At 44.8% G+C, this 23,403-nt stretch overlaps 1 protein-coding gene and 1 long non-coding RNA gene across 3 annotated transcripts in view; one reads left to right on the top strand and one right to left on the bottom strand.

Moving 5' to 3' along the window:
* Positions 1 to 1,040: 1,040 nt before the first annotated feature.
* Positions 1,041 to 23,403, bottom strand: part of LOC126997848 (uncharacterized) — a 62,522-nt gene continuing 40,159 nt past the window's right edge. The window contains exons 2-3 of the long non-coding RNA XR_007752409.1: positions 4,859 to 4,948; positions 1,041 to 1,069 (exon numbers count right to left, since the gene is read on the bottom strand). This is a non-coding gene — a long non-coding RNA (uncharacterized LOC126997848). The remainder of the gene's footprint in view (positions 1,070 to 4,858; positions 4,949 to 23,403) is intronic.
* LOC126997846 (DNA-directed RNA polymerase II subunit RPB1-like) overlaps positions 17,692 to 23,403 on the top strand; it is a 50,214-nt gene continuing 44,502 nt past the window's right edge. Inside the window, exons 1-2 of one of the 2 annotated variants that reach the window (XM_050859060.1) lie at positions 17,692 to 19,789; positions 20,460 to 20,571. In XM_050859060.1, the coding sequence (XP_050715017.1) occupies positions 18,096 to 19,445 (1,350 nt within the window). In that variant the 5' untranslated portion in view covers positions 17,692 to 18,095 and the 3' untranslated portion in view covers positions 19,446 to 19,789; positions 20,460 to 20,571. The remainder of the gene's footprint in view (positions 19,790 to 20,459; positions 20,572 to 23,403) is intronic. The other variant, XM_050859061.1, reaches the window with a different exon arrangement.

Genomic DNA, 23,403 nt, shown 5'->3' on the forward strand with positions numbered 1-23,403 from the left:
TCTCTCTCTCTCTCTCTCTCTCTCGACAAAACTCGACAAAATAATATACTCGACCTTGTTATAACGACCCAAGATAACCTAGTCAGTAGTGTCACGGTAGGAGAACACCTCGGTTCTTGCGATCATAAATTAGTGCGCGTCGACATTAGAGCTCAATCATTAGTGACTGAAAAAAAAAGTAAAGGTGCCCAATTTCAAAAGAGCTAACTTCGAAGAAATCCGACAAAAACTAACAGAAATACAACTATCAGATGACGGCAACGTAGATGAAGCCTGGCTAAGCCTTAAAAATCACTTACTCACTCAGCAGAACACATTCGTCCCCTTGTGCGAGAAGCGAATTAACACTAATAAAAGCCCACCGTGGTTTAATAGCGAAATTAAACAGTCAGTCAATGAGAGAAAATTGTTTTACAGGTTAAAGAAAGAACAAAGCACGCCCGAAAACATTAGACTTTATAATGATACCAGGCGACGAGTAAAAAGACTAGTAGGTCAGGCAAAGCGTAGATATGAAGAAAATATTGCAGCCAACTGTAAAAATAATCCGAAATCTTTCTTCAGTTACATAAACAACAGAAAGGCGATCAAAAGTGGTATTGGACCTTTAACAAACAGCGACGGTGCTCTAGTGACTGACAGCCAACACATTGCAAACCTCTTAAACAATTACTTTTCCTCGGTGTTTAATACTAACAGTCTTCCTCTCGCTACCAACAATACCAGTACTATTGTAAATCTCGAGCATGCATTGCCTAATTTTGAAATAACAACCGATGAAGTCCTTAAAGCTCTCCATTCACTTAAAACAAATAAAAGTCCCGGACCCGACAAAGTATATCCTATACTGCTTAAAGAAACAAAGAGCGAAATACTCTCCTCCCTAACTACCGTATTCAATATATCCTTGCGACAAGGCATCGTCCCTTCGGATTGGAAAAAGGCTAACGTGACACCGATTTTTAAGAAAGGAGACAAAAAAATACCTGGTAACTACCGACCCATTAGTCTAACTTCAATTGTATGTATACTACTCGAGAGCATAATTAGAGACAAAATTGTGAGTTACCTCGAAAGCCACTCATTAATTGGGGATTCACAACATGGCTTCCGTAACAAAAGATCCTGCCTGTCAAACCTACTGACCTTTTATAACGATCTCTTCTCAATTTATGACGTAACCAAATCAGTGGACATAGTCTATCTTGATTTCCAGAAAGCGTTTGATAAAGTCCCACATCATAAATTACTTTATAAATTAAAGCAAATAGGCATTGACGGTCAAGTAAACCAATGGATCGCGAATTGGTTGAGCAACAGACAACAAAGAGTTGTGATTGACGGATTTAACTCAGAGTGGGCGCCGGTCACTAGTGACGTCCCTCAAAGCTCGGTTCTTGGCCCAGTGCTCTTCATTATTTACATCAACGACGTGGATGTTGGACTCAATAATCGCATTAGTAAATTTGCAGACGACACAAAGATTGGTAACTCGGTTCTCACTGACGAAGACAGGCAAAGCCTCCAAGAGGATTTGCACAAAATTTCAGCTTGGTCGGATAAATGGGAGATGCCCTTTAACGTAGACAAGTGCCAGGTCCTTCAAGTTGGAACAAAAAATAAGAAGTTCGATTACGAAATACGCGGCGTTAAACTCACACGTGTTCAATGCGTTAAGGACCTGGGGATTAAAATCGCGTCAAACCTCAAATTCTCACATCAATGCATCGATGCAACAAATAAAGCGAACAGAATGTTGGGCTTCATTAAAATAAACTTTTTATTCAAAAATAAAGATGTAATACTTCCGCTCTACAATAGTTTAGTCAGACCCCACTTGGAATATGCGGTACAGTTTTGGTCTCCCCACCATGCAAAGGACATTGCTAAACTAGAAGGTGTTCAGCGTCCAGCAACAAAAATTATCCCTTCCTTGCGCAACAAATCCTACGAAGAAAGGCTTTCCACCCTTAACATGTTCTCTCTTGAGAAACGTCGCCTCCGAGGAAAACTGATCGAATGTTTTAAAATACTTAATGGTTTCACGAATGTAGACAGAACAAAATTGTTTATGATCGATGACACTTTGCGAACGAGGAACAATGGCACAAAACTCAAATGTAGACAAGCAAATTCAGACTGCACCAAATTTTTCTTCACCAACGTTGTAGTGCAAGAATGGAATAAGCTCCCACCATCAGTGGTCCAGTGTAACACGATTGACTCCTTTAAAAACAATCTCGACCGTCACTTCCTTGAACTTAATATTAACTAGAGTAGAAAAGCAACGTTTTGGAGCCATCTGATTAATGTAAAATCACTTAGGTTTAAGGACAGACCACCTAGTCTAGACCATGGGATCTGTGTGGTCTGATTTTCTATGTAAATCTATGTAAATCTCTCTCTCTCTCTCTCTCTCTCTCTCTCTCTCTCTCTCTCTCTCTCTCCCTGCTCCCTGCTGCAAGTGACGCCTCATCACCCTCCTCACCTGCACTCGATGCCCAGCCACCTTCCGAAGAAGGCACGTCACAGGTGACCGGTAGAGCTGACGCTGAATGCTTCACCCCCGTGAGAGGAGGAGCCACACCCGCCCCTAGAGCCATTTATCCTACTCATTGCTACAACAGATTTGCCATACTGGAGGAGGAGGACGAGGAACAGAGCACCTTCTTGATCGGTGACTCTGTGATTCGCCATCAGGTGGTTGAATTCTGTGGCAGAGTCCCCCGTCGTAGGCGTAACTACTGTTATCCTGGAGCTGGTGCTGACGACATCACAGCTGCCCTGGACGAGGTCTCCGCTGTGGCCTCTAATGACTCACTCTTTGTTCTCCACACAGGTACAAACGACGTCACCACGACCCGGTCTGAGGAACTGCTGGACAAGTACCGTAGGCTCATCCAGCAGTATAAGTCTAAATCCCCTAATATTTTGATTTCAGGAATTCTACCACGGACATGGGATGGGGGCGACTTCTACAGTAAGGCCTTCAGCCTCAACAACCGCCTACAGACTCTCTGCGGAGAGCTTGACGTCGAGTTCTTTAACGCCTGGAACCATTTCTACGGCCAGAGTAAACTTTTCCAAAGGGACGGCATACACCTGTCCCCCATCGGGGCAGCCAGATTCGGAAGGCTCCTCAACAACGCCGTACGTAACGCCCGAACAACAAAAAACGACTCTCAGCCACGTCCTTCCATCCCGCCCGTGTAAATAGACACCATACACCGCAACAGACTCGTAACATTGAACCCTCCAGTACCACCACCTCTATTACCAAGCTTCAAGATAACCTAAGAGTCCTTAGTTTCAATGCGCGTAGCCTAAGAACAAGTTTGATGAACTGCGATGTCTTGCTCTGACAGAATACTTTGACGTAATTGCTATAACCGAAACATTTATCGACGCCACTAATATTGATTTAAGTTCCGAATACAACATAGATGGCTACAGATTCTTCAACAATGATCGTGTAAACCGTAGAGTGGGTGGTGTCGCCCTTTTTGTCAAAAGCTACTTGCAACCCACTGACAAAACACCAAGAAACAGTAACGTTGAACATTTGTGCGTGCGAGTAAACACTGCAAAAGTCAATTTAAATATATCTGTCACTTACAGGCCTCCGGGGCAATCACTCGATGCCGATCTTGAAATGTACAGCGTCTTAAGGCAGTCACTTAATAACAGCGACTCACTGATACTAAGAGACTTTAACCTCCCCCATATCGACTGGGCGACACTGTCGGGTACAGAAGGTGAGTTCCATAGAATGATCGAGTTTCTAGAGGAAAATTATCTAAGCCAAATGGTTTCTGAACCAACTCGACAAAATAACATACTTGACCTTGTTATAGCGTCCCAAGATAACCTAGTCAGTAATGTCACGGTAGGAGAACACCTCGGTTCCTGCGATCATAAACTAGTGCGCGTTGACATTAGAGCTCAAACATCGGTGACTGAAAATAAAGTAAAGGTGCCCAGTTTCAAAAGAGCCAACTTCGTAGAAATCCGACGAAAACTAATAGATATGCAACTATCAGATGACGGCAATGTAGAGGACGCCTGGCTAAACTTTAAAAATCACTTACTCACTCAGCAGGACACATTTGTCCCCTTCTGCGAGAAGCGAATTAACACTAATAAAAGTCCACCTTGGTTTAATAGCGAAATTAAACACTCAGTCAAGGAGAGAAAATTGTCTTACAGGTTAAGAAAGAGCAAAGCACGCCCGAAAACATTAGACTTTACAATGATGCCAGGCGACAAATAAACAGATTAGTGCGTCAGGCAAAGCGTAGATATGAAGAAAATATTGCAGCCAACTGTAAAAATAATCCGAAATCCTTCTTCAGTTACATAAACAACAGAAAGGCGATCAGAAGTGGAATTGGACCTTTAGTAAACAGCGACGGTGCACTAGTGACTGACAGCCAACACGTTGCAAACCTATTAAATAATTACTTTTCCTCGGTGTTTAATAATAACAGTTCTCCCACCACCACCAACAACACCAGTACTAATGTAAATCCCGAGCATGCATTGTCTAACTTTGAAATAAAACCCGATGAAGTCCTGAAAGCCCTCAAATCACCTAAAACAAATAAAAGTCCCGGACCTGATAAAGTATATCCAACTCTGCTGAAAGAAACAAAGAGCGAAATACTCTCCTCCCTCACAACCGTATTCAATATGTCCTTGCGACAAGGCATCGTCCCTTCAGATTGGAAAAAGGCTAACGTGACACCGATTTTTAAGAAAGGAGACAAAAAAAGTACCAGGTAATTACAGGCCCATTAGTCTAACTTCGGTTGTAGGTAAGCTACTTGAGGGCATAATTAGAGATAAAATTGTGAGTTACCTTGAAAGCCACTCATTAATTGGGGACTCACAACATGGCTCCCGAAACAAAAGATCCTGCCTATCAAATCTATTAACCTTTTATAACGACCTCTTCACTGTTTATGATGTAACCAAATCACTGGACGTAGTCTATCTTGATTTCCAGAAAGCGTTTGATAAAGTTCCGCATCATAAATTAATTTACAAATTAAAGCAAATAGGTATTGACGGTCAAGTAAACCAATGGATCGCGAATTGGTTGAGCAACGGACAACAAAGAGTAGTGATTGACGGATTTAACTCAGAGTGGGCGCCGGTCACTAGTGGCGTCCCTCAGGGCTCGGTCCTTGGCCCAGTGCTCTTCATTATTTACATCAACGACGTGGATGTTGGACTCAATAACCGCATTAGTAAATTTGCAGACGACACAAAGATTGGTAACTCGGTACTCACTGACGAAGACAGGCAAAGCCTCCAAGAGGATTTGCACAATATTTCAGCTTGGTCGGATAGATGGGAGATGCCCTTTAACGTAGACAAGTGCCAGGTCCTTCAAGTTGGAACGAGGAATAAGAAGTTCGATTAGGAAATGCGCGGCGTTAAACTCAAAAGCGTTCAATGCGTCAAGGACTTGGGGGTCAAAATCGCGTCAAACCTCAAATTCTCACAGCAATGCATCGATGCAGCAAATAAAGCGAACAGAATGTTGGGATTCATTAAAAGAAACTTTTTATTTAAGAATAAAGATGTAATACTCCCGCTCTACAACAGTTTAGTCAGACCCCACTTGGAATATGCGGTACAGTTTTGGTCTCCCCACCATGCAAAGGATATTGCTAAATTAGAAGGTGTTCAGCGTCGGGCAACGAAAATGATCCCTTCCTTGCGCAACAAATCCTACGAAGAAAGGCTTTCTACCCTTAACATGTTCTCTCTTGAGAAACGTCGCCTCCGAGGAAAGCTGATCGAATGTTTTAAAATACTTAATGGTTTCACGAATGTAGACAGATCAACATTGTTTATGATCGATGACACTTTGCGCACGAGGAACAATGGCGTAAAACTCAGATGTAGACAAGTAAATTCAGACTGCACCAAATTTTTCTTCACCAACGTTGTAGTGCAAGAATGGAATAAGCTAACACCATCAGTGGTCCAGTGTAACACGATTGACTCCTTCAAAAATAAGCTCGACCGTCACTTCCTTCAACTTAATATCAACTAGAGTAGAAATGCAACGTTTTGGAGTCTTCTGATTAATGTAAAATCACTTAGGTTTAAGGACAGACCACCAAGACTGGCCCATGGGGTCTGTGTGGTCTGATTTTCTATGTAAATCTATGTAAATCTCTCTCTCCCATGTCTTTGTTAATTCTAAATTCAAGCGCATTGATGTGTGTCCAAGCCTGTTGTTCTCTTGCCTCCAAAGCCTTATTGACATCAGTCTTATCAAAGCCTTTCATCAATTCATAAACTTGGATCAAGTCTCTTCACACCCTTCGCCTTCCTGGAGAATGCAGTCTTTCCTTTTATTGCAAGTTTCTTTACTCGAGAATCATCTTTCTCATCCTCCTCGTACCGATTCTAACATCTTGGTATCCATTCTATATCGAGGTAACCAAATCTGGACAGCATAGCTGAGATTTTTTTTTTTTTTTTACGTCTCGGCCTATTGCGTCTATTTTCTTTTTAGTGAGGCCTGCCGCCTGATGGTCGGCCCACCCCGTTCTGGTGCAGGCAAATATTGAGAGATAATCTAGAGTCCGGGTTGGTTGCCAGGTGGTCAACCTAAATACAACTTGAGGATGACGTCAGCGCTTCTGTTGCTCACGCCCCTGGAAGTGAATCCCAGTCCCCTGTTTGCTCGGCTCCTGGCCTGAACACATTGAGACCTTCGACGGAGATCGCACTTCAGCACAACTCCGTAATCAGTTTCACTTGATAATACAGAAATGACAACATGAAAATAATGATAATATAAATAATAATAAGAGAACTTGGCTGAACTATTACACTTAACTGTGGAGAAAGGACAGGAAGTAACATCCTCTCTCTCTCTCTCTCTCTCTCTCTCTCTCTCTCTCTCTCTCTCTCTCTCTCTCTCTCTCTCTCTCTCTCTCTCTCTCTCTCTCTCTCTCTCTCTCTCTCTCTCTAACAAAGAGGATATGAGGCCAAGTCGTACACACACACACACACACACACACACACACACACACACACACACACACACAGGTCAGATACTAATCCTTCCCAAACACTTGTCAGGTAGAACATTTGGTTTACTAAGACATATTTATGATAATTTTCGTGATATATTCAGTTAAAAAAATGATTGCTACGAAGGTTTCAAAATCCTCCCTTCTTCAATTCACTTATTTATATCCCTTTCTTTAGTCTCTCTCTCTCTCTCTCTCTCTCTCTCTCTCTCTCTCTCTCTCTCTCTCTCTCTCTCTCTCTCTCTCTCTCTCTCTCTCTCTCTCTCTCACACACACACACACACACACACATAGAGCAGTACGATTGGTTTCCGAACAAAAATGTAACTCAATGCTACATGTTGTTGTTGGACGCAGGAAAAATAGATATGTTAGTGTTTTTCCCCTCTCTCTCGTCTCTGTGTGTGGGAAATTTTCCAGTAGTTTTTTTTAGAGTCTGGCATGCGATGAAATGCGCAATTATTAAACGAATGCTGGAAGTGAATCCATCAACAGATTTTGTTATGCATGGCAGGAGAGAGAGAGAGAGAGAGAGAGAGAGAGAGAGAGAGAGAGAGAGAGAGAGAGAGAGAGAGAGAGAGAGAGAGAGAGAGAGAGAGAGAGAGAGAGAGAGAGAGAGAGAGAGAGAGCGTTAAGAAGAAGGCCAAGACGATAGAGCAGAAGAAAAGAAAGAAGGGAAATTACTATCCAACAGAGAAAAACTACAAACAAGAAGAAAGATGAAAAAAAGTTGCCATCCAGCAGAGGGGAGAAAACTTACAAAATATTAAAGTTCCCCTGAAAAGAAAAAGTAATAAGAAGAAGAGAACGGAAGCGAATAACACTTTAGGTAACAGAGAGAGAGAGAGAGAGAGAGAGAGAGAGAGAGAGAGAGAGAGAGAGAGAGAGAGAGAGAGAGAGAAACGTATGAGCAGACACAACACAACCGTAGACAATAACAAAAACCAATGACTATAACGTACAGCACCAAAATTAAAGTTCTCTCAGCAAAGTACAGTTAAGTGGTGCCCACCGAGGACACGCCCAGCTGTAGTGTGTGTGTGTGTGTGTGTGTGTTTAAGAGAGAGAGAGAGAGAGAGAGAGAGAGAGAGAGAGAGAGAGAGAGAGAGAGAGAGAGAGAGAGAGAGAGAGAGAGAGAGAGAGAGAGAGAGAGAGAGAGAGAGAGAGAGAGAGAGAGAGAGAGATTTACATAGATAGATTTACATAGAAAATCAGACCACACAGACCCCATGGTCCAGACTTGGTGGTCTGTCCTTAAACCTAAGTGATTTTACATTAATCAGAAGACTCCAAAACGTTGCATTTCTGCTCTAGTTGATATTAAGTTGAAGGAAGTGACGGTCGAGCTTATTTTTGAAGGAGTCAATCGTGTTACACTGGACCACTGATGGTGGAAGCTTATTCCATTCTCGCACTACAACGTTGGTGAAGAAAAATTTGGTGCAATCTGAATTTACTTGTCTACATCTGAGTTTTACGCCATTGTTCCTCGTGCGCAGACTGTCATCGATCATAAACAATGTTGATCTGTCTACATTCGTGAAACCATTAAGTATTTTAAAACATTCGATCAATTTTCCTCGGAGGCGACGTTTCTCAAGAGAGAACATGTTAAGGATAGAAAGCCTTTCTTCGTAGGATTTGTTGCGCAAGGAAGGGATCATTTTCGTTGCCCGACGCTGAACACCTTCTAATTTAGCAATATCCTTTGCATGGTGGGGACCAAATTGTACCGCATATTCCAAGTGGGGTCTGACTAAACTGTTGTAGAGCGGGAGTATTACATCTTTATTCTTGAATACAAAGTTTCTTTTAATGAAGCCCAACATTCTGTTCGCTTTATTTGCTGCATCGATGCATTGCTGTGAGAATTTGAGGTTTGACTCGATTTTGACCCCCAAGTCTTTGACGCATTGAACGCTTTTGAGTTTAACGCCGCGCATTTCGTATTCGAACTTCTTATTCCTCGTTCCAACTTGAAGGACCTGGCACTTGTCTACGTTAAAGGGCATCTCACATCTATCCGACCAAGCTGAAATTTTGTGCAAATCCTCTTGGAGGCTTTGCCTGTCTTCGTCAGTGAGAACCGAGTTACCAATCTTTGTGTCGTCTGCAAATTTACTAATGCGGTTATTGAGTCCAACATCCACGTCGTTGATGTAAATAATGAAGAGCACTGGGCCAAGGACCGAGCCCTGAGGGACGTCACTAGTGACAGGCGCCCACTCTGAGTTAAATCCGTCAATCACTACTCTTTGTTGTCTGTTGCTCAACCAATTCGCGATCCATTGGTTTACTTGACCGTCAATACCTATTTGCTTTAATTTGTAAAGTAATTTATGATGCGGGACTTTATCAAACGCTTTCTGGAAATCAAGATAGACTACGTCCAGTGATTTGGTTACGTCATAAACAGTGAAGAGGTCGTTATAAAAGGTTAATAGGTTTGATAGGCAGGATCTTTTGTTTCGGAAGCCATGTTGTGAGTCCCCAATCAATGAGTGGCTTTCAAGGTAACTCACAATTTTGTCTCTAATTATGCCCTCAAGTAGCTTACCTACAACCGAAGTTAGACTAATGGGCCTGTAATTACCTGGTACTTTTTTGTCTCCTTTCTTGAAAATCGGTGTCACGTTAGAATTTTTCCAATCTGAAGGGACGATGCCTTGTCGCAAGGACATATTGAATACGGTTGTGAGGGAGGAGCGTATTTCGCTCTTCGTTTCTTTCAGCAGAGTTGGATATACTTTGTCAGGTCCAGGACTTTTATTTGTTTTAAGTGAATGGAGAGCTTTAAGGACTTCATCGGTTGTTATTTCAAAATTAGGCAATGTATGCTCGAGATTTACAATAGTACTGGTGTTGGTGGTAGCGAGAGGAAGACTGTTAGTATTAAACACCGAGGAAAAGTAATTGTTTAAGAGGTTTGCAATGTGTTGGCTGTCAGTCACTAGTGCACCGTCGCTGTTTGTTAAAGGTCCAATACCACTTTTGATCGCCTTTCTGTTGTTTATGTAACTGAAGAAAGATTTCGGGTTATTTTTACAGTTGGCTGCAATATTTTCTTCATGTCTACGCTTTGCCTGACCTACTAGTCTTTTTACTCGTCGCCTGGCATCATTATAGAGTCTAATGTTCTCGGGCGTGCTTTGTTCTTTCTTTAACCTGTAAAACAATTTTCTCTAATTGACTGATTGTTTAATTTCGCTATTAAACCACGGTGGGCTTTTATTAGTGTTAATTCGCTTCTCGCAGAAGGGGACGAATGTGTTCTGCTGAGTGAGTAAGTGATTTTTAAGGCTTAGCCAGGCTTCCTCTACGTTGCCGTCATCTGATAGTTGTATTTCTGTTTGTTTGTTTCGGATGTATACGAAGTTAGCTCTTTTGAAATTGGGCACCTTTACTTTATTTTCAGTCACTGATGATTGAGCTTTAATGTCGACGCGCACTAATTTATGATCGCAAGAACCGAGGTGTTCTCCTACCGTGACACTACTGACAAGGTTATCTTGGGTCGTTATAACAAGGTCGAGTATATTATTTTGTCGAGTTGGCTCAGAAACCATTTGGCTTAGATAATTTTCTTCTAGAAATTCGATCATTCTATGTGACTCGCCTTCTGTGCCTGACAGTGTCGCCCAGTCGATATGGGGGAGGTTAAAGTCTCCTAATATCAGTGAGTCGTTGTTATTAAGTGACTGCCTTAAGACGCTGTACATTTCAAGGTCGTCATCGAGTGATTGCCCGGGAGGTCTGTAGGTGACAGATATATTTAAATTGACTTTTGCAATGTTTACTCGCACGCACAAATGTTCAACGTTACTGTTTCCCGGTGTTTTGTCGGTGGGTTGCAAATAGCTTTTGACATAAAGGGCGACGCCACCGCCTCTACGGTTTACACGATCTTTGTTGAAGAGTCTGTAGCCATCTATGTTGTATTCGGAACTTAAATCAATATTTGTGGTGTCGATAAATGTTTCGGTTATAGAGAGAGAGAGAGAGAGAGAGAGAGAGAGAGAGAGAGAGAGAGAGAGAGAGAGAGAGAGAGAGAGAGAGAGAGAGAGAGAGAGAGAGAGAGAGAGAGAGAGAGAGAGAGAGAGAGAGAGAGAGAGAAACACACTAATAAGAGCAAATAAAACCAAGACACGTTTCGGACAAGACTGGGCGAAAGAGTGACTCGGAACAGCCACGGCGCCTTCCAAACACATTTCTAAGACAAGTTAAACGTTTCAGTCACATTCAAGACACGCAGCAGTTTTCCTCCTTTACTTGATATCCTTCTAAATAATCTCGATATATCTGAATCACTGGTCTCGAATTGTTCCCTCAAGCAATATTTTCGTCTTAAGGAAATGACGGAAGGAGGGAGAGCCTGACACTTCGGCGGCAGTCTCCCCCAACACCTAGGCTGGTATTTTAAGACACTTTGGCTTCTCACATCAACTATTTCTAAAGGTCAAAGAGGGCATCAGTCGGGTTCCAATGAGTGTTTCTTTGGGTTCACGGTACAGAAGAAGGGTCAAACTACCACCAGGGTCATAAAACTACTCCTGGAAATGCCCCAAACTCCTAGGAAAGCCTTGTCAAATAGGTGAACTTGGGCGCCGAAATGTTTTAAAATACGGCCCCTAGCACCTACACAGGGCTGGAGCACACGAACACACTTGGAAAGGGAGGAGTCCGGGCAGTCTAGGAACTCTGGCGCACCCCAAGGAGAAGGAACCTGGCTCAGTATTCTCAGACGCCTTCGCCTCGCACATCAACAATTTCCAGAGGATGAAGAGGTCTAATGCGTGTTTTGTTACATTCATGGCACAGATGAATGGTCAAACTATAGTCTGTTCAGAGCATGAAGTCGGTTCAAGGTGTGGCAGATTCCTGAATTCCCACGAGTGCGGCGCTGCCAGGTCGACCGCCAATTATCAGATTAGCACCGTCTCCCTACCTACCCACCCATAACCCACCTGTTTATCTCTCTCTCTCCCTCTCTCTCCCTCTCGACCCGGGGGAGGGACCTAAGGGGACACGCCGACCACCACCACCACCACCACTAACACCACATCACCATCACCAAAACGTGGCAACATGGGAAAAAATCGCTGCCGCATGTCATAGAATTTATACAAATCGTTGTTATAATCCTAAACATCGACACTCATTGTACTATGTAGCTTCCTTTACTATATACAGAATATATAAAATATCACTTTCAAATAGCACATGGATGGGAAATAAGAGAGAGAAGCATGTACGAAGATTGATTTGGCAGCATGGCTAGAGGTAAACGACGATACCAGCACCACCCTGAACCGACTTCATGCTCTGAACAGACTGTACCACCAGGGTCATAAAATTACCCCTGGAAATGCCCACAACTCCCAGGAAAGCCTTGCCAATTGTATGCCCCTGGGCGCCCGAAGGTTTGAAAATACGGGTCCTGGCTGACCGCCGATACTCCTCTAACTGACCCTAAGGGAGGGAGGGAGAGCTTGACACACCGACGCAAGTGTCTCCTATAGCTCGCAGCCTACACAAGACTGATGCTCATTTTGTTAACCATCTCGGCGCCCAAGCTCACATATTTGCCAAGGCTTTCGTAGGAGTTTTGGGCATTTCCTGGGGTAGCTTTACGATCCTTCTGCCATGGTAGTTTAACCATTCTGCTGTACCGTGAGCCAAAGGGAACACTTAGTGTCGAGTGTGGTGAATTGAGACATTTTTTCCTTATTTAGTTCTGTACTCTAAACCATAGGAGTGAAGCAGTTTATATTCAAGGTGAGTATGGAGGGGTAAGTGACCAATTCGCGTGCAAGTGTACAAGATTTTATTTATGTATTTATTTTTCACAAAATAAGTCCCTTTGATTCAGTCCAGGAAAATGGGGTGAATTGAAACACTTTTTGTGGTGGATTGAGACAGGTGTAACACTGTTTTATATGGTAAATAAACAAACATCCTCTTACTTGTTGTGGAATTGACTTGATATCTGAATGAATTAAGATCACTTCAAACAAAAATCCACACCTTTCAGACATTTAGTTACTTGTTTTTTTCCCCCTTCCGAAAATAGCTACCAGTATGAATTTGTATACCGGGTAGCTGGTAAAAAAAAGTAACCAGCGTACTGCTCCTTTCTGTAAGCGCTAGGGAAGTGGTTACATCATGCTGTGTTTTACATGCATTTTAAAGTCAGCAGAAGCTTTATGAATCCCCCTAATTGTCAAAGAAAATGTGCCTGACAATAGCACTGGTCCACTGATCAAGTGTATCATTCAAACCTCATCAACATCATCACGTTTGGGCCAGTCCTACTGAGTGTTCATCCTTCTCTCTAAGAATTTAATTGTTACATTGGTTTTCCCAACTTTTAGAACTCTTCCTCTGTATGCCCTCCTATCATACGTTACTGCACAGTATTTCTCTTCCTCAGGGTAAATCTTCCAAAATTTCCTAGGAACAAAGCTCACATAAGTGTCTTGCACAAACTCTCTATTATAGCTTTCTTATGTTATCAGTGACAGGATCCACCACCAGGGTGCAGCACCAGCCAAATGTTTGGCAGCATTTGCTTAAACGTGTCTCAATTCACCCAACAACTTTTTTTTTTTTGTGGGGGTGAATTGAGACAAAATTATTCAGTCTATAACAAAACAAAATATTACATTTTATTTCTGTTTAATTCATATTAAACCTGGACTATTTATCAATCAACATGCAAAAAATTATGAATCTAAAATCTCAAATAACTTCAGGAGAGTAAATTGACCAAAACTATTGGTTTTGCAACACGAAATTTCGCAGGGGTAATAAATCTTACCCTTAGGGAGAATGGATTTTACAAACTTTCAACAACTTCCTACTGAAAAGTTGTAAATACAAAGTTTGCAGTTCTAGCCTACGCGTATTTAATGAGCACAATAGGAAAAGCATGTTGAATCAAGCAACTTCGCAATATTGACTGTCTAAATTCACCCCCCAAAAGTTGTCTCGAAACACCCCACTCGACACTATTAGAACTAAAATGACCTCCTGTTGATGAGAGGGGTGGAAGCGTCTGACAATACCGCCCCAACACACACGAACAGACATGGAGAGGGAGGGACACGGGGCACCTCGGAGCTCTGGCTTACCTCAAGACGGAGCTGAACTAACCTCGGTGATGAAGGCAGCGCAGCGCCATGTGGAGGTGAAGGAGTAACTCACCTGGGAAAGAGAAGACATTGAGAGAGTTAGTGAACACCTCGACAACAACAACAAAGGGACGAGGCGATGGCTAGAGAACTGATGAAAGGAGAAGAGACAGAATGAAAGAAAATAGCTACCAGTATGAATTTGTATACCGGGTAGCTAGTATTGTGTATTGTACTAGTATTGTGGGAAGAAATGGAGAGAGATAAAAGACGATAATGGATGTGTGCGCTCTGACAGAGAGAAAAAAAAAGAGAAGAGAGTGAATTACGAACTGAAGAAAGGAGGAGGAGAGATGCGATCCAGGAATGAAAATAAAAAAATATCGAAAGAATTGAAGAAAGAAAAAAAAAACGCAAAATAGAACTGTTTAATATGACAATGTAGTGCGGCGACGGCCTGATGAACGAGCCTCCCATAACCCACTTAGCCAGGGGGGTACCTCTTTGGCCGACTCGGTAAGGAGTGGCTCTCCCGTCACGCTGGTCGCGGGTTCAATCCCAGGCAGCCGGGGAATACCCTCTCCTTGTTGTGATTAATTTCTCGTGTGTTTCGATACACGCAGAGGACGTGTGGGACCGAGAGAGTAATAGAATAAAGAGAATAGAAAATCTCGTCATTAAAACAAGACAAGACAAGACAAGAGAGTGAATTACGAACTGAAGAAGAGAAGGGATGCGATACAGGAACGAAAAGAAAAAATATCGAAAGAAATGAAGAAAGAAAAACAAAAAACGGAAAATAGAACTGTTTAGTATGACACCAAAAAAGGCAAGACAAGCCACCGAATAGAACTTCCTCCGCTATCACGTCTGTTAGTTCTTGGTTTTTTAACTACATTATTTTTTTTAATATCTTCGTAACAAACAAGTCTTTCAGTGAGTGCATCTTTCCATCTGGCTCTTTACACAACACCTGTCAGTCTGTCCGCCTGTCTGTCTATGGCCATTTATCTGTCCAACTGTTCACACTGTATTGCCCAACATCCCCTTCACTAAATCTCCACACAGCCGCAGCGCGTCACCAAACACACGAGAAAACAATCCAGACCAGGAAAGGGGTTCCAGACGCCGGGGATCGAACAAGCGACCAATGAGATGGGAAAGCCACTTCTTAACCAGTCGGCCAGAGAGGTGCCTCCTCGCAGAGTGAGGTTTGGGAGGCTCGCCCATCAGGCCGGCCAGCTGCACCACAATACTTCCACAGCAGTGTGTGGTGTGTGTGTGTGTTTGGGGGGGGGGGGGGAAGAGGAGTGAAGGACAAACACACACAAACACACACAAAAAAAACGCTTCGTAACTCAGTGGTAAAGCTTTGCGGCGTCAGGCTTCGCTGCCTAGCAGGCGAAGGTTCGAGCCCGGCTCAGGCCGGGATTATTCCGCTATTAAGGAGCGATTACCGTCCATTCTTGAGCACGGGGGAGCCAGGGTGTGTGGTGTGTGCAAGGCCCGCCAGTGCCCGGAGATCGACTAATGACCCTTGCTCTAAGCGGGAAGGGACTTGCTGGCGACGAGGCGCCCAGCTCGTGATCAGACCGTGATGAATTACATGCATTCTCAGCAACAAAATACCGTATCATTCTACGGCAAATAATTAACATATTTCATTTACAAGTTACATAATTATTTCTCTCTCTCTCTCTCTCTCTCTCTAAACGTGTGTGTGTATTCATTTACCTACTATAAATAGCAGAAGTGGGCGCGGTACTGAAAAATCAGTAGTGCGGTTGCGGTAGTGCGACACTTATTCCGGAGTAGTGCGGTTGCGATAGTGCGGTCCCATTTGTTCTTTCCTAGTGTGGTACACGGTGTGCGGTACTGCGGTAGCGGTAGTCAAAATAAAAAATACTTCAGTGCCTATCCTGGCTATCCAAACAAAGGAAACATGCTTAAACTAGTACAATGAAAAATCGGCCTGCACCACGGATGGGTCCGGGGTTGAAATGGCCGGCACCGCGCGGGTTAAAGAAGACTTGCAGTGTAGTAGTTTAGTCTGTCTATTTAGTATTTAATTCTGAACAATAAATGAGAAATCAGAATGCTTGAATCACTGATTCTGATGACTGATACCGATTGACTGATTCAGTCCGATTCACCATATAATGAAATAATCCGATAATGAAATAATGATTCAGTCCGATTCACTGTAAAAAAAAAGCATTTCTGTGAGTTTGCCGCGCTGCAAATGTCGATTTCGGTAGTTTTCAAACTACCGCAAAAAAATTACCGCAGGATTTTTTAGTGCAGTCCGCGGTAGTGCGGCATTTTCAGAAATTTTGCGGTAGTGCGGTACTTTTTTGTGATGCAGTGCTACCGCACTTCCGCACTAAGTACCGCACTTACCCAGCTCTGAAAAATAATTGTATTTACCAAGTTGTACGTAGCTTTACAGGGCCTGGGCTTACGCTCGTGTGGTCCCGTCTCCGTATCTGTATTTGTCCAACTTTTCTTTGTGTGTGTGTGTGTGTGTGTGTGTGTGTGTGTGTGCGTGCGTGCGTGCGTGCGTGCGTGCGTGCGTGTGTGTGTGTGTGTGTGTGTAATTCTCCACGGCCTGATCACGAGTTGGACTCGCCATCGTCATCAAGTGTCCCCTTCCGACGTGAGCAAACTAGTCGTTCTTTGGGTACTGCCAGGACCTCACGCACCACACATACCGTCCCCTTGTTCAAGGGGGGACAGTAACCACTCCTAGTCAACGGAAAGAATCCGGCCTGAGCGAGGCTCGAACCGCCGCCTGTCAGGCTGTGAAGCCTGCCAGTGCAGCACACTAACCGACTGAGCTAGTCGGTGAGAAACTTGCCTCATGAAGACAGGCTGAAGCAGTTAAATCTACACTCGCTAGAAAGGCGAACGTTACGAGGAGACTTGATCTAAGTCTATAAATGGATGAAGGGATTTAATAAAGGGGATGTCAATAAGACTTTGATAGTAAAAGAGCCAGGTAGGACGCGTAGCAATGGTTTTAAGTTAGACAAATTCAGATTTAACAAAGACATAGGCAAGAATTGGTTCACCAATAGAGTGGTGGACGAATGTAACAGGCTTGGGGGCCATGTTGTGGGTGCCAATACCGTAGATACATTCAAGAAGAGGTTAGATAAAGCCATGGATGGTGAAATAAGGTGAGGTTGAGTGTACAGGAGCTGCCTTGTATAGGCCAACCGGTCTCTTGAAGACTCCTTACGTTTTTATGTTCTTATGTTTATATATATATATATATATATATATATATATATATATATATATATATATATATATATATATATATATATATATATATATATATATATATATATATATATATATATATATATATATATATATATATATATATATATATATATATATATATATATATATATATATATATATTGTTATAATAGGATATCAATGTATTATTATTATTTAATATCACCACGAATTAGGCATACAATTATCAATGGAAAAACCCACGACAGATAGATCACGCCACCTTATAGGAATGTCGTCCGTCAGTGTTTACCGTCTCAGTTTTGTATACTTCGCACTCCGATGGTGCGTGGAGGTCACCTTGACATACGTGACCAATTGTAACAATTATTTTCCAACCTGTAACTCGCGACTCCTTCACGAGAGTCCGACTGACACACAACGACGGTCGCTCTCGCTCCGTCGCTTCTTGTACATAAAGGCTACGAATATAATTCGCCTTAAGGAAGCTGAAGTCTTAATCAACACCCTTTAAACGCCCCCCGACAAGCCCGTTACATTTGGTTGGCAGCGGTCACCCCGCGCCTGTGCCTTCGCTACCTCGTTCTCCTCCAAGCCACGAGAACTCACCAACAAACTCCGGGGACAGGCGTACAAGGGAAGAATGAGTCAACGCACCTGCCATCCGCGGCAACGCACCTGCCGTTCGCGGCAACGCACCTGCCGTCCGCGGCAACGCACCTGCCGTCCGCGGCAACGCACCTGCCGTTCGCGGCAACGCACTAGCCGTCCGCGGCATCTCACAAGGCGCCAGCTACAAGCATCTCACAAGGCGCCAGGTACGTGCAACTCACAAGGCGCCAGCTACAAGCATCGCACAAGGCGCCAGCTACGTGCAACTCACAAGGCACCAGCTACAAGCATCTCACAAGGCGCCAGCTACGTGCAACTCACAAGGCGCCAGCTACAGGCATCTCACAAGGCGCCAGCTATAAGCAACTCACAAGGCGCCAGCTATACGTGCACCTCACCAGGCACCGGCTACAAGCAACTCTACAGGTGTCCAGCCTACATGCCTACAGGCTCTACAGCCTCCGAGCCTCGAGCTCACCAGCAGCAACTCTACAGGCGTCCAGCCTACAAGCCTCGAGCACACCGGCTACAAGCAACTCTACAGGCGTCCAGCCTACAAGCCTACAGGCTCTACAGCCTACAAGCCTCGAGCACACCAGCAGCAACTCTACAGGCGTCCAGCCTACAAGCCTCGAGCACACCGGCTACAAGCAACTCTACAGGCGTCCAGCCTACAAGCCTACAGGCTCTACAGCCTCCGAGCCTCGAGCTCACCAGCAGCAACTCTACAGGCGTCCAGCCTACAAGCCTCGAGCACACCGGCTACAAGCAACTCTACAGGCGTCCAGCCTACATGCCTACAGGCTCTACAGCCTCCAAGCCTCGAGCACACCAGCAGCAACTCTACAGGCGTCCAGCCTACAAGCCTCGAGCACACCGGCTACAAGCAACTCTACAGGCGTCCAGCCTACAAGCCTACAGGCTCTACAGCCTCGAAGCCTCGAGCACACCAGCAGCAACTCTACAGGCGTCCAGCCTACAAGCCTACAGGCTCTACAGCCTCCAAGCCTCGAGCACACCAGCAGCAACTCTACAGGCGTCCAGCCTACAAGCCTCGAGCACACCAGCTTCAAGCAGCTCTACAGGCGTCAAGCCTACAAGCCCCGAGCACACCCACAGGCCTACGCAGCCGAAAGCGAGGGCCACAATCTACAAGCCGCTCCCCCGCTTCAAGCCAGCACTGCTACGATACTTGCAAGCCACTCCACGATACGGCAGAAGTATTCACACCAGAAACGAGGAGGCACGCCCCGCTGACCTTGGGACACCCCACATGCCCCTCGCTCCACAGCTGGCGGCAACACCGCCGCTGCCGGGAGCATCGGCCCAAACCTCTTCCGGCAAACAGTCAGCAAGGGTACCCGCGGCCATCTCCCGGTGACTGCAAGCTGTTCCCACTACCGTTTCTTGCAAGGCGTCTTCTCAAGAGGTTGCACACCCAAGTCGTCTTATCTGCCACCGCCGCCCATCTCTTACTATAATAACAAGGACGACGCGGCCATCATTCGTCTGGCGGCAGTGTGCCGGCTCCCATCCGCGCAGCCGAAATTGCTGGGTCAGCAGATTTTCAACCGCCATTACAAGTCCTCCGATGTCAGCCCATCCCTCACCTCTCACCGCCGCTGTGGCCGCGGCCGAGGTTTCCTGACGCGCCTACAACGACTGCACGTACCCCAGGGCATCACAAGCCGTCGCCCTCTCCACTACATCAGCTGATTAATCTTGGTATTTGTGGATATTCCCTTCTTGTCCAAATATGCCGACTCGGCTTATTTTCATTATTGTCCGTGCAGGGGCACGATTTTTTATTTCTGTGTTCCTAACACTGTTATTCAGTCATAATTGTGAGAGTAACGTTCATTCGCATACGATATTGATTCTTTCTTATTGTTTGCTAGCGAGTCTATTGAGTATAGTGTGAGTTCCCTGATCATAGTTAATCTTCATCAGTGTCCCCTGCCTCCGTTTTCTTTTCACCGCTCGAGAGAAAACGTGAGCTTCAATGGTATACTCACTTAACATACCACTTTGTTTATATAGATATTCTTTCTATATATACCCATATCATTAGGGCATTCCATTATAACCTTAACTTCTATTACGTCTAAACAGGCACCTTGCTAGCCATTCTTTCTTGCCTTTTTAGGGTTTCAACGCAAACTATTCATTCATACACGTTCCGTTTATTGGTTCATATTTACAGCTATCAACATATGCTCCTATTTTGTAAATGATTTACACCATAGTATGAACAAAGACACTCTCGCTAAACTCGGCGACACCTTTAAACAGTTGGCTCGTCCTTCAAGTGAAGAGGGACCGGAACACGATACCACAACCGGTGAATTTACTAAGGTAATCTTATGTTCAGGCACTCATTATTTATCAATTACAGGCCGCAGAATTCGTTCACCCCCGGGTTCGTCTGCATACTTACAACCCACTCAAGGTTCAAGGACACCCTCACCAGCATCCCCTCGCACCAGCCGCAGTATTACAGGCTCAAAGTAAGGTCTCTCTCACCTGTAGTTTTTGCAAGCAATCAGGACATTCTGAACATTCTTGCTTCGCGAAACGTAGGGAATCAACACATTCAAGACAGGGCTCAGATAGCAGGTCAGGAGGTTACAGGGGCGGGCATCATTCATCACACAGGAACCCTAGGCCAAACCATCAGCGGAAGGCTGCCTTTTGCCATATCCACGGGAATTGTTTTCATGATTCAGACAGTTGTTTTGCAATACAAAAGGCCAAGGAGGAACAGAAGTACAAGTCCTCAGCGGACAATAAACCACACTCCTCTTCTCAGAATAAAAAGTCATGACTTCGTGACAGCCCCGAGGCGTACATCCAAGTGTCCCTTAAGGAAAATACTAATTGGGAGCAACTTGACTCCGTCATTGCCGCCTTGGGACGGACAAGCATAATTGCCCTCCCTTGCAAGGTGGGCAAAATTTCACTCACCTTAGCGGTTGACACAGGTGCCACAGTCAATGTCATATCCGACTCCGCTTACAGGTCTCTGACACGACAGGCGAGTGGGGAAAATTGGCCGCTTCAAGAGAACGACCTGAATGTGGTAGGCGTGACGGGCACCACTTTGGGAATCCTTGGGCGAGTACCACTAACAGTCAGCTTACATGAAAAAGTATGTCCCTTTCGAGATTTCTTTATGTCTCTAGCAGGTTTGCTTTACCTGTGGATGGGATCTTAGGATTAAACGCCATGAAAGACCTGCACATCGCCATAAACCCTGTAAGCAACGTGATCGCGTATCAAGGCCGACGCATACAGGGGATGGTAAATCCATCGCCTCTGTCACCTGTAATCCCACCCTCAGAGGGGGAAAATGACCAACCCACCACATACTCAGGGACTGCCACCGCCCAAGTGCCACCTCTTACGGTCAAACCACACGAAACCATTGCAGACTTGTGGCGGACAGTAACGGCAGTCGTAGAAGGTCCTCATATAGTTCCGGATCGTGCTGCAAAACTTGTTAAAATCCGTTTGCCTAACGCCCCTCCGACGGGCAGTGATGTGTGTATCGACGGAGCTCCTCACATACACCGCGTGACGGTGGAGGTAACTCTTGCGACAGTCAAGGAAGGAGGTTTTGCAGAGGCATTGGTAATAAACGCGTCTGGATCCCCTGTATCCTTAAGACACGGTGTTCGATTATGCCAGTGTCTAGTGTATGGGAGAAATGTCGCCCCGGAACCAGCTGAATACCCTTCAGCCCAAGTCTCAGGCATAACCTCGGCGTGTCAGGCTTCTCCCGAACAAGACACAGCAAATTTAGGGGCATTCCTAAAAGTTGGACACTATTCCGAAATTAAGCCAACCTTAGTCCAGCTTCTGGAACATTATCGGGGGGCGCTTGCTCTACCAGGCGAGCCGCTTGGAGTTACGCAGTGTGCTGAACACCACATTAAGTTAAAACCCAATACAAATCCTGTATATATCAATGCGTACAAGCTCCCCCACAGTCAGAGGGAGGTGGTGCAACAACTTATCTCTGAAATGTTAGAACAAGGTGTCATCAAAGAATCGAATTCCCCGTGGAATTAACCCTTGTTTTTGGTTCCAAAGAAAGACGGTTCTTATCGCCCTGTGATTGATTTCCGGCGTGTGAACACCGCGACCGTGGATGATCATTTTCCGCTTCCCGTTCTTCGAGATCTTCTGATGTGTCTCGGTGGAGGAAATAAAGTCTTTACGAGTCTTGATCTGGTCAGTGGCTACTGGCAACTGCCCATGGCCCCCGAGTCACGTGAAATAACGGCTTTCAGCACGCCTCATGGCCACTATGAGTGGACGAGGATGCCGTTCGGGCTCAAAGGAGCTCTCTTGACCTTCCAAAGGACAATGAACAGTATTTTTGGTGACTTGCTGGGCAACTCTGTCTATGTGTATTTAGACGACATCATCATAGCAAGTAAAGACGTGCATGCACACATGGAAACACTAAAAGCAGTCCTACACAGACTTCAAGAGGTCGGATTAAAGCTCAAAATCACCAAATGTGAATTTTTAAAGCCTCGGATCAAGTTCTTGGGGCATGTCGTGGACGAATTCGGCATCCACACAGTGGACGACAAAATAAAGGCTATTGCCGAGTTCCCTCAGCCAACGTCTGCGGACAAGGTACGGTCTTTCTTGGGTGTCGCAGGTTATAACAGGCCTTTCATTAAGGACTTCGCAACACGCGCGAGTCCCCTAACCCATCTTTTAAAAAAAGACGTACCATTTCAGTGGCTCCCAGCTCAACAAACGAGTTTTGAGGATTTAAAGAAAGCGCTTACACAGGCTCCGGTCCTTGTCTTTCCGGATTTCAAGGATCCCTTTCAGCTTTGTACCGACGCTTCGGCTAGTGAAGTAGGAGCCGCGCTGATGCAAACAGATAAGTCCGGCAAAAAGCATGTGATAGCGTTCGCCAGTCGAGTACTTACAGCTCCGGAAAAGAACTATTCTGTTACCCACCTAGAGGCTCTTGCCATTGTGTGGGCTCTGAAGCTTTTTCGTGACATAGTGATGGGGTACAAAATTGTGGTGTATACGGACCACGCGGCCATAACTGATCTTTTCAAGGGAAAAAACCTACACGGTCGTCTGGCAAGATGGTTCTTAACGATCCAAGCATACAATCCGGAGATAAAATACATCACCGGGAAAACAAATGTGGTCGCAGATGCCTTATCTCGGAATATTCCGATAGGCGCGATTACCACCTCAGAGGTCATCCACAACTTCACTTCACCTGAGCTACACACTGCTCAGCGAGACCACCCTGTGTGGAAGAGGTTAATTTACGCCCTCGAGTCGGGAGACGAATCAAA

This window comes from Eriocheir sinensis, chromosome 13 (assembly GCF_024679095.1).
Source record: "Eriocheir sinensis breed Jianghai 21 chromosome 13, ASM2467909v1, whole genome shotgun sequence".
Taxonomy (NCBI): domain Eukaryota; kingdom Metazoa; phylum Arthropoda; class Malacostraca; order Decapoda; family Varunidae; genus Eriocheir; species Eriocheir sinensis.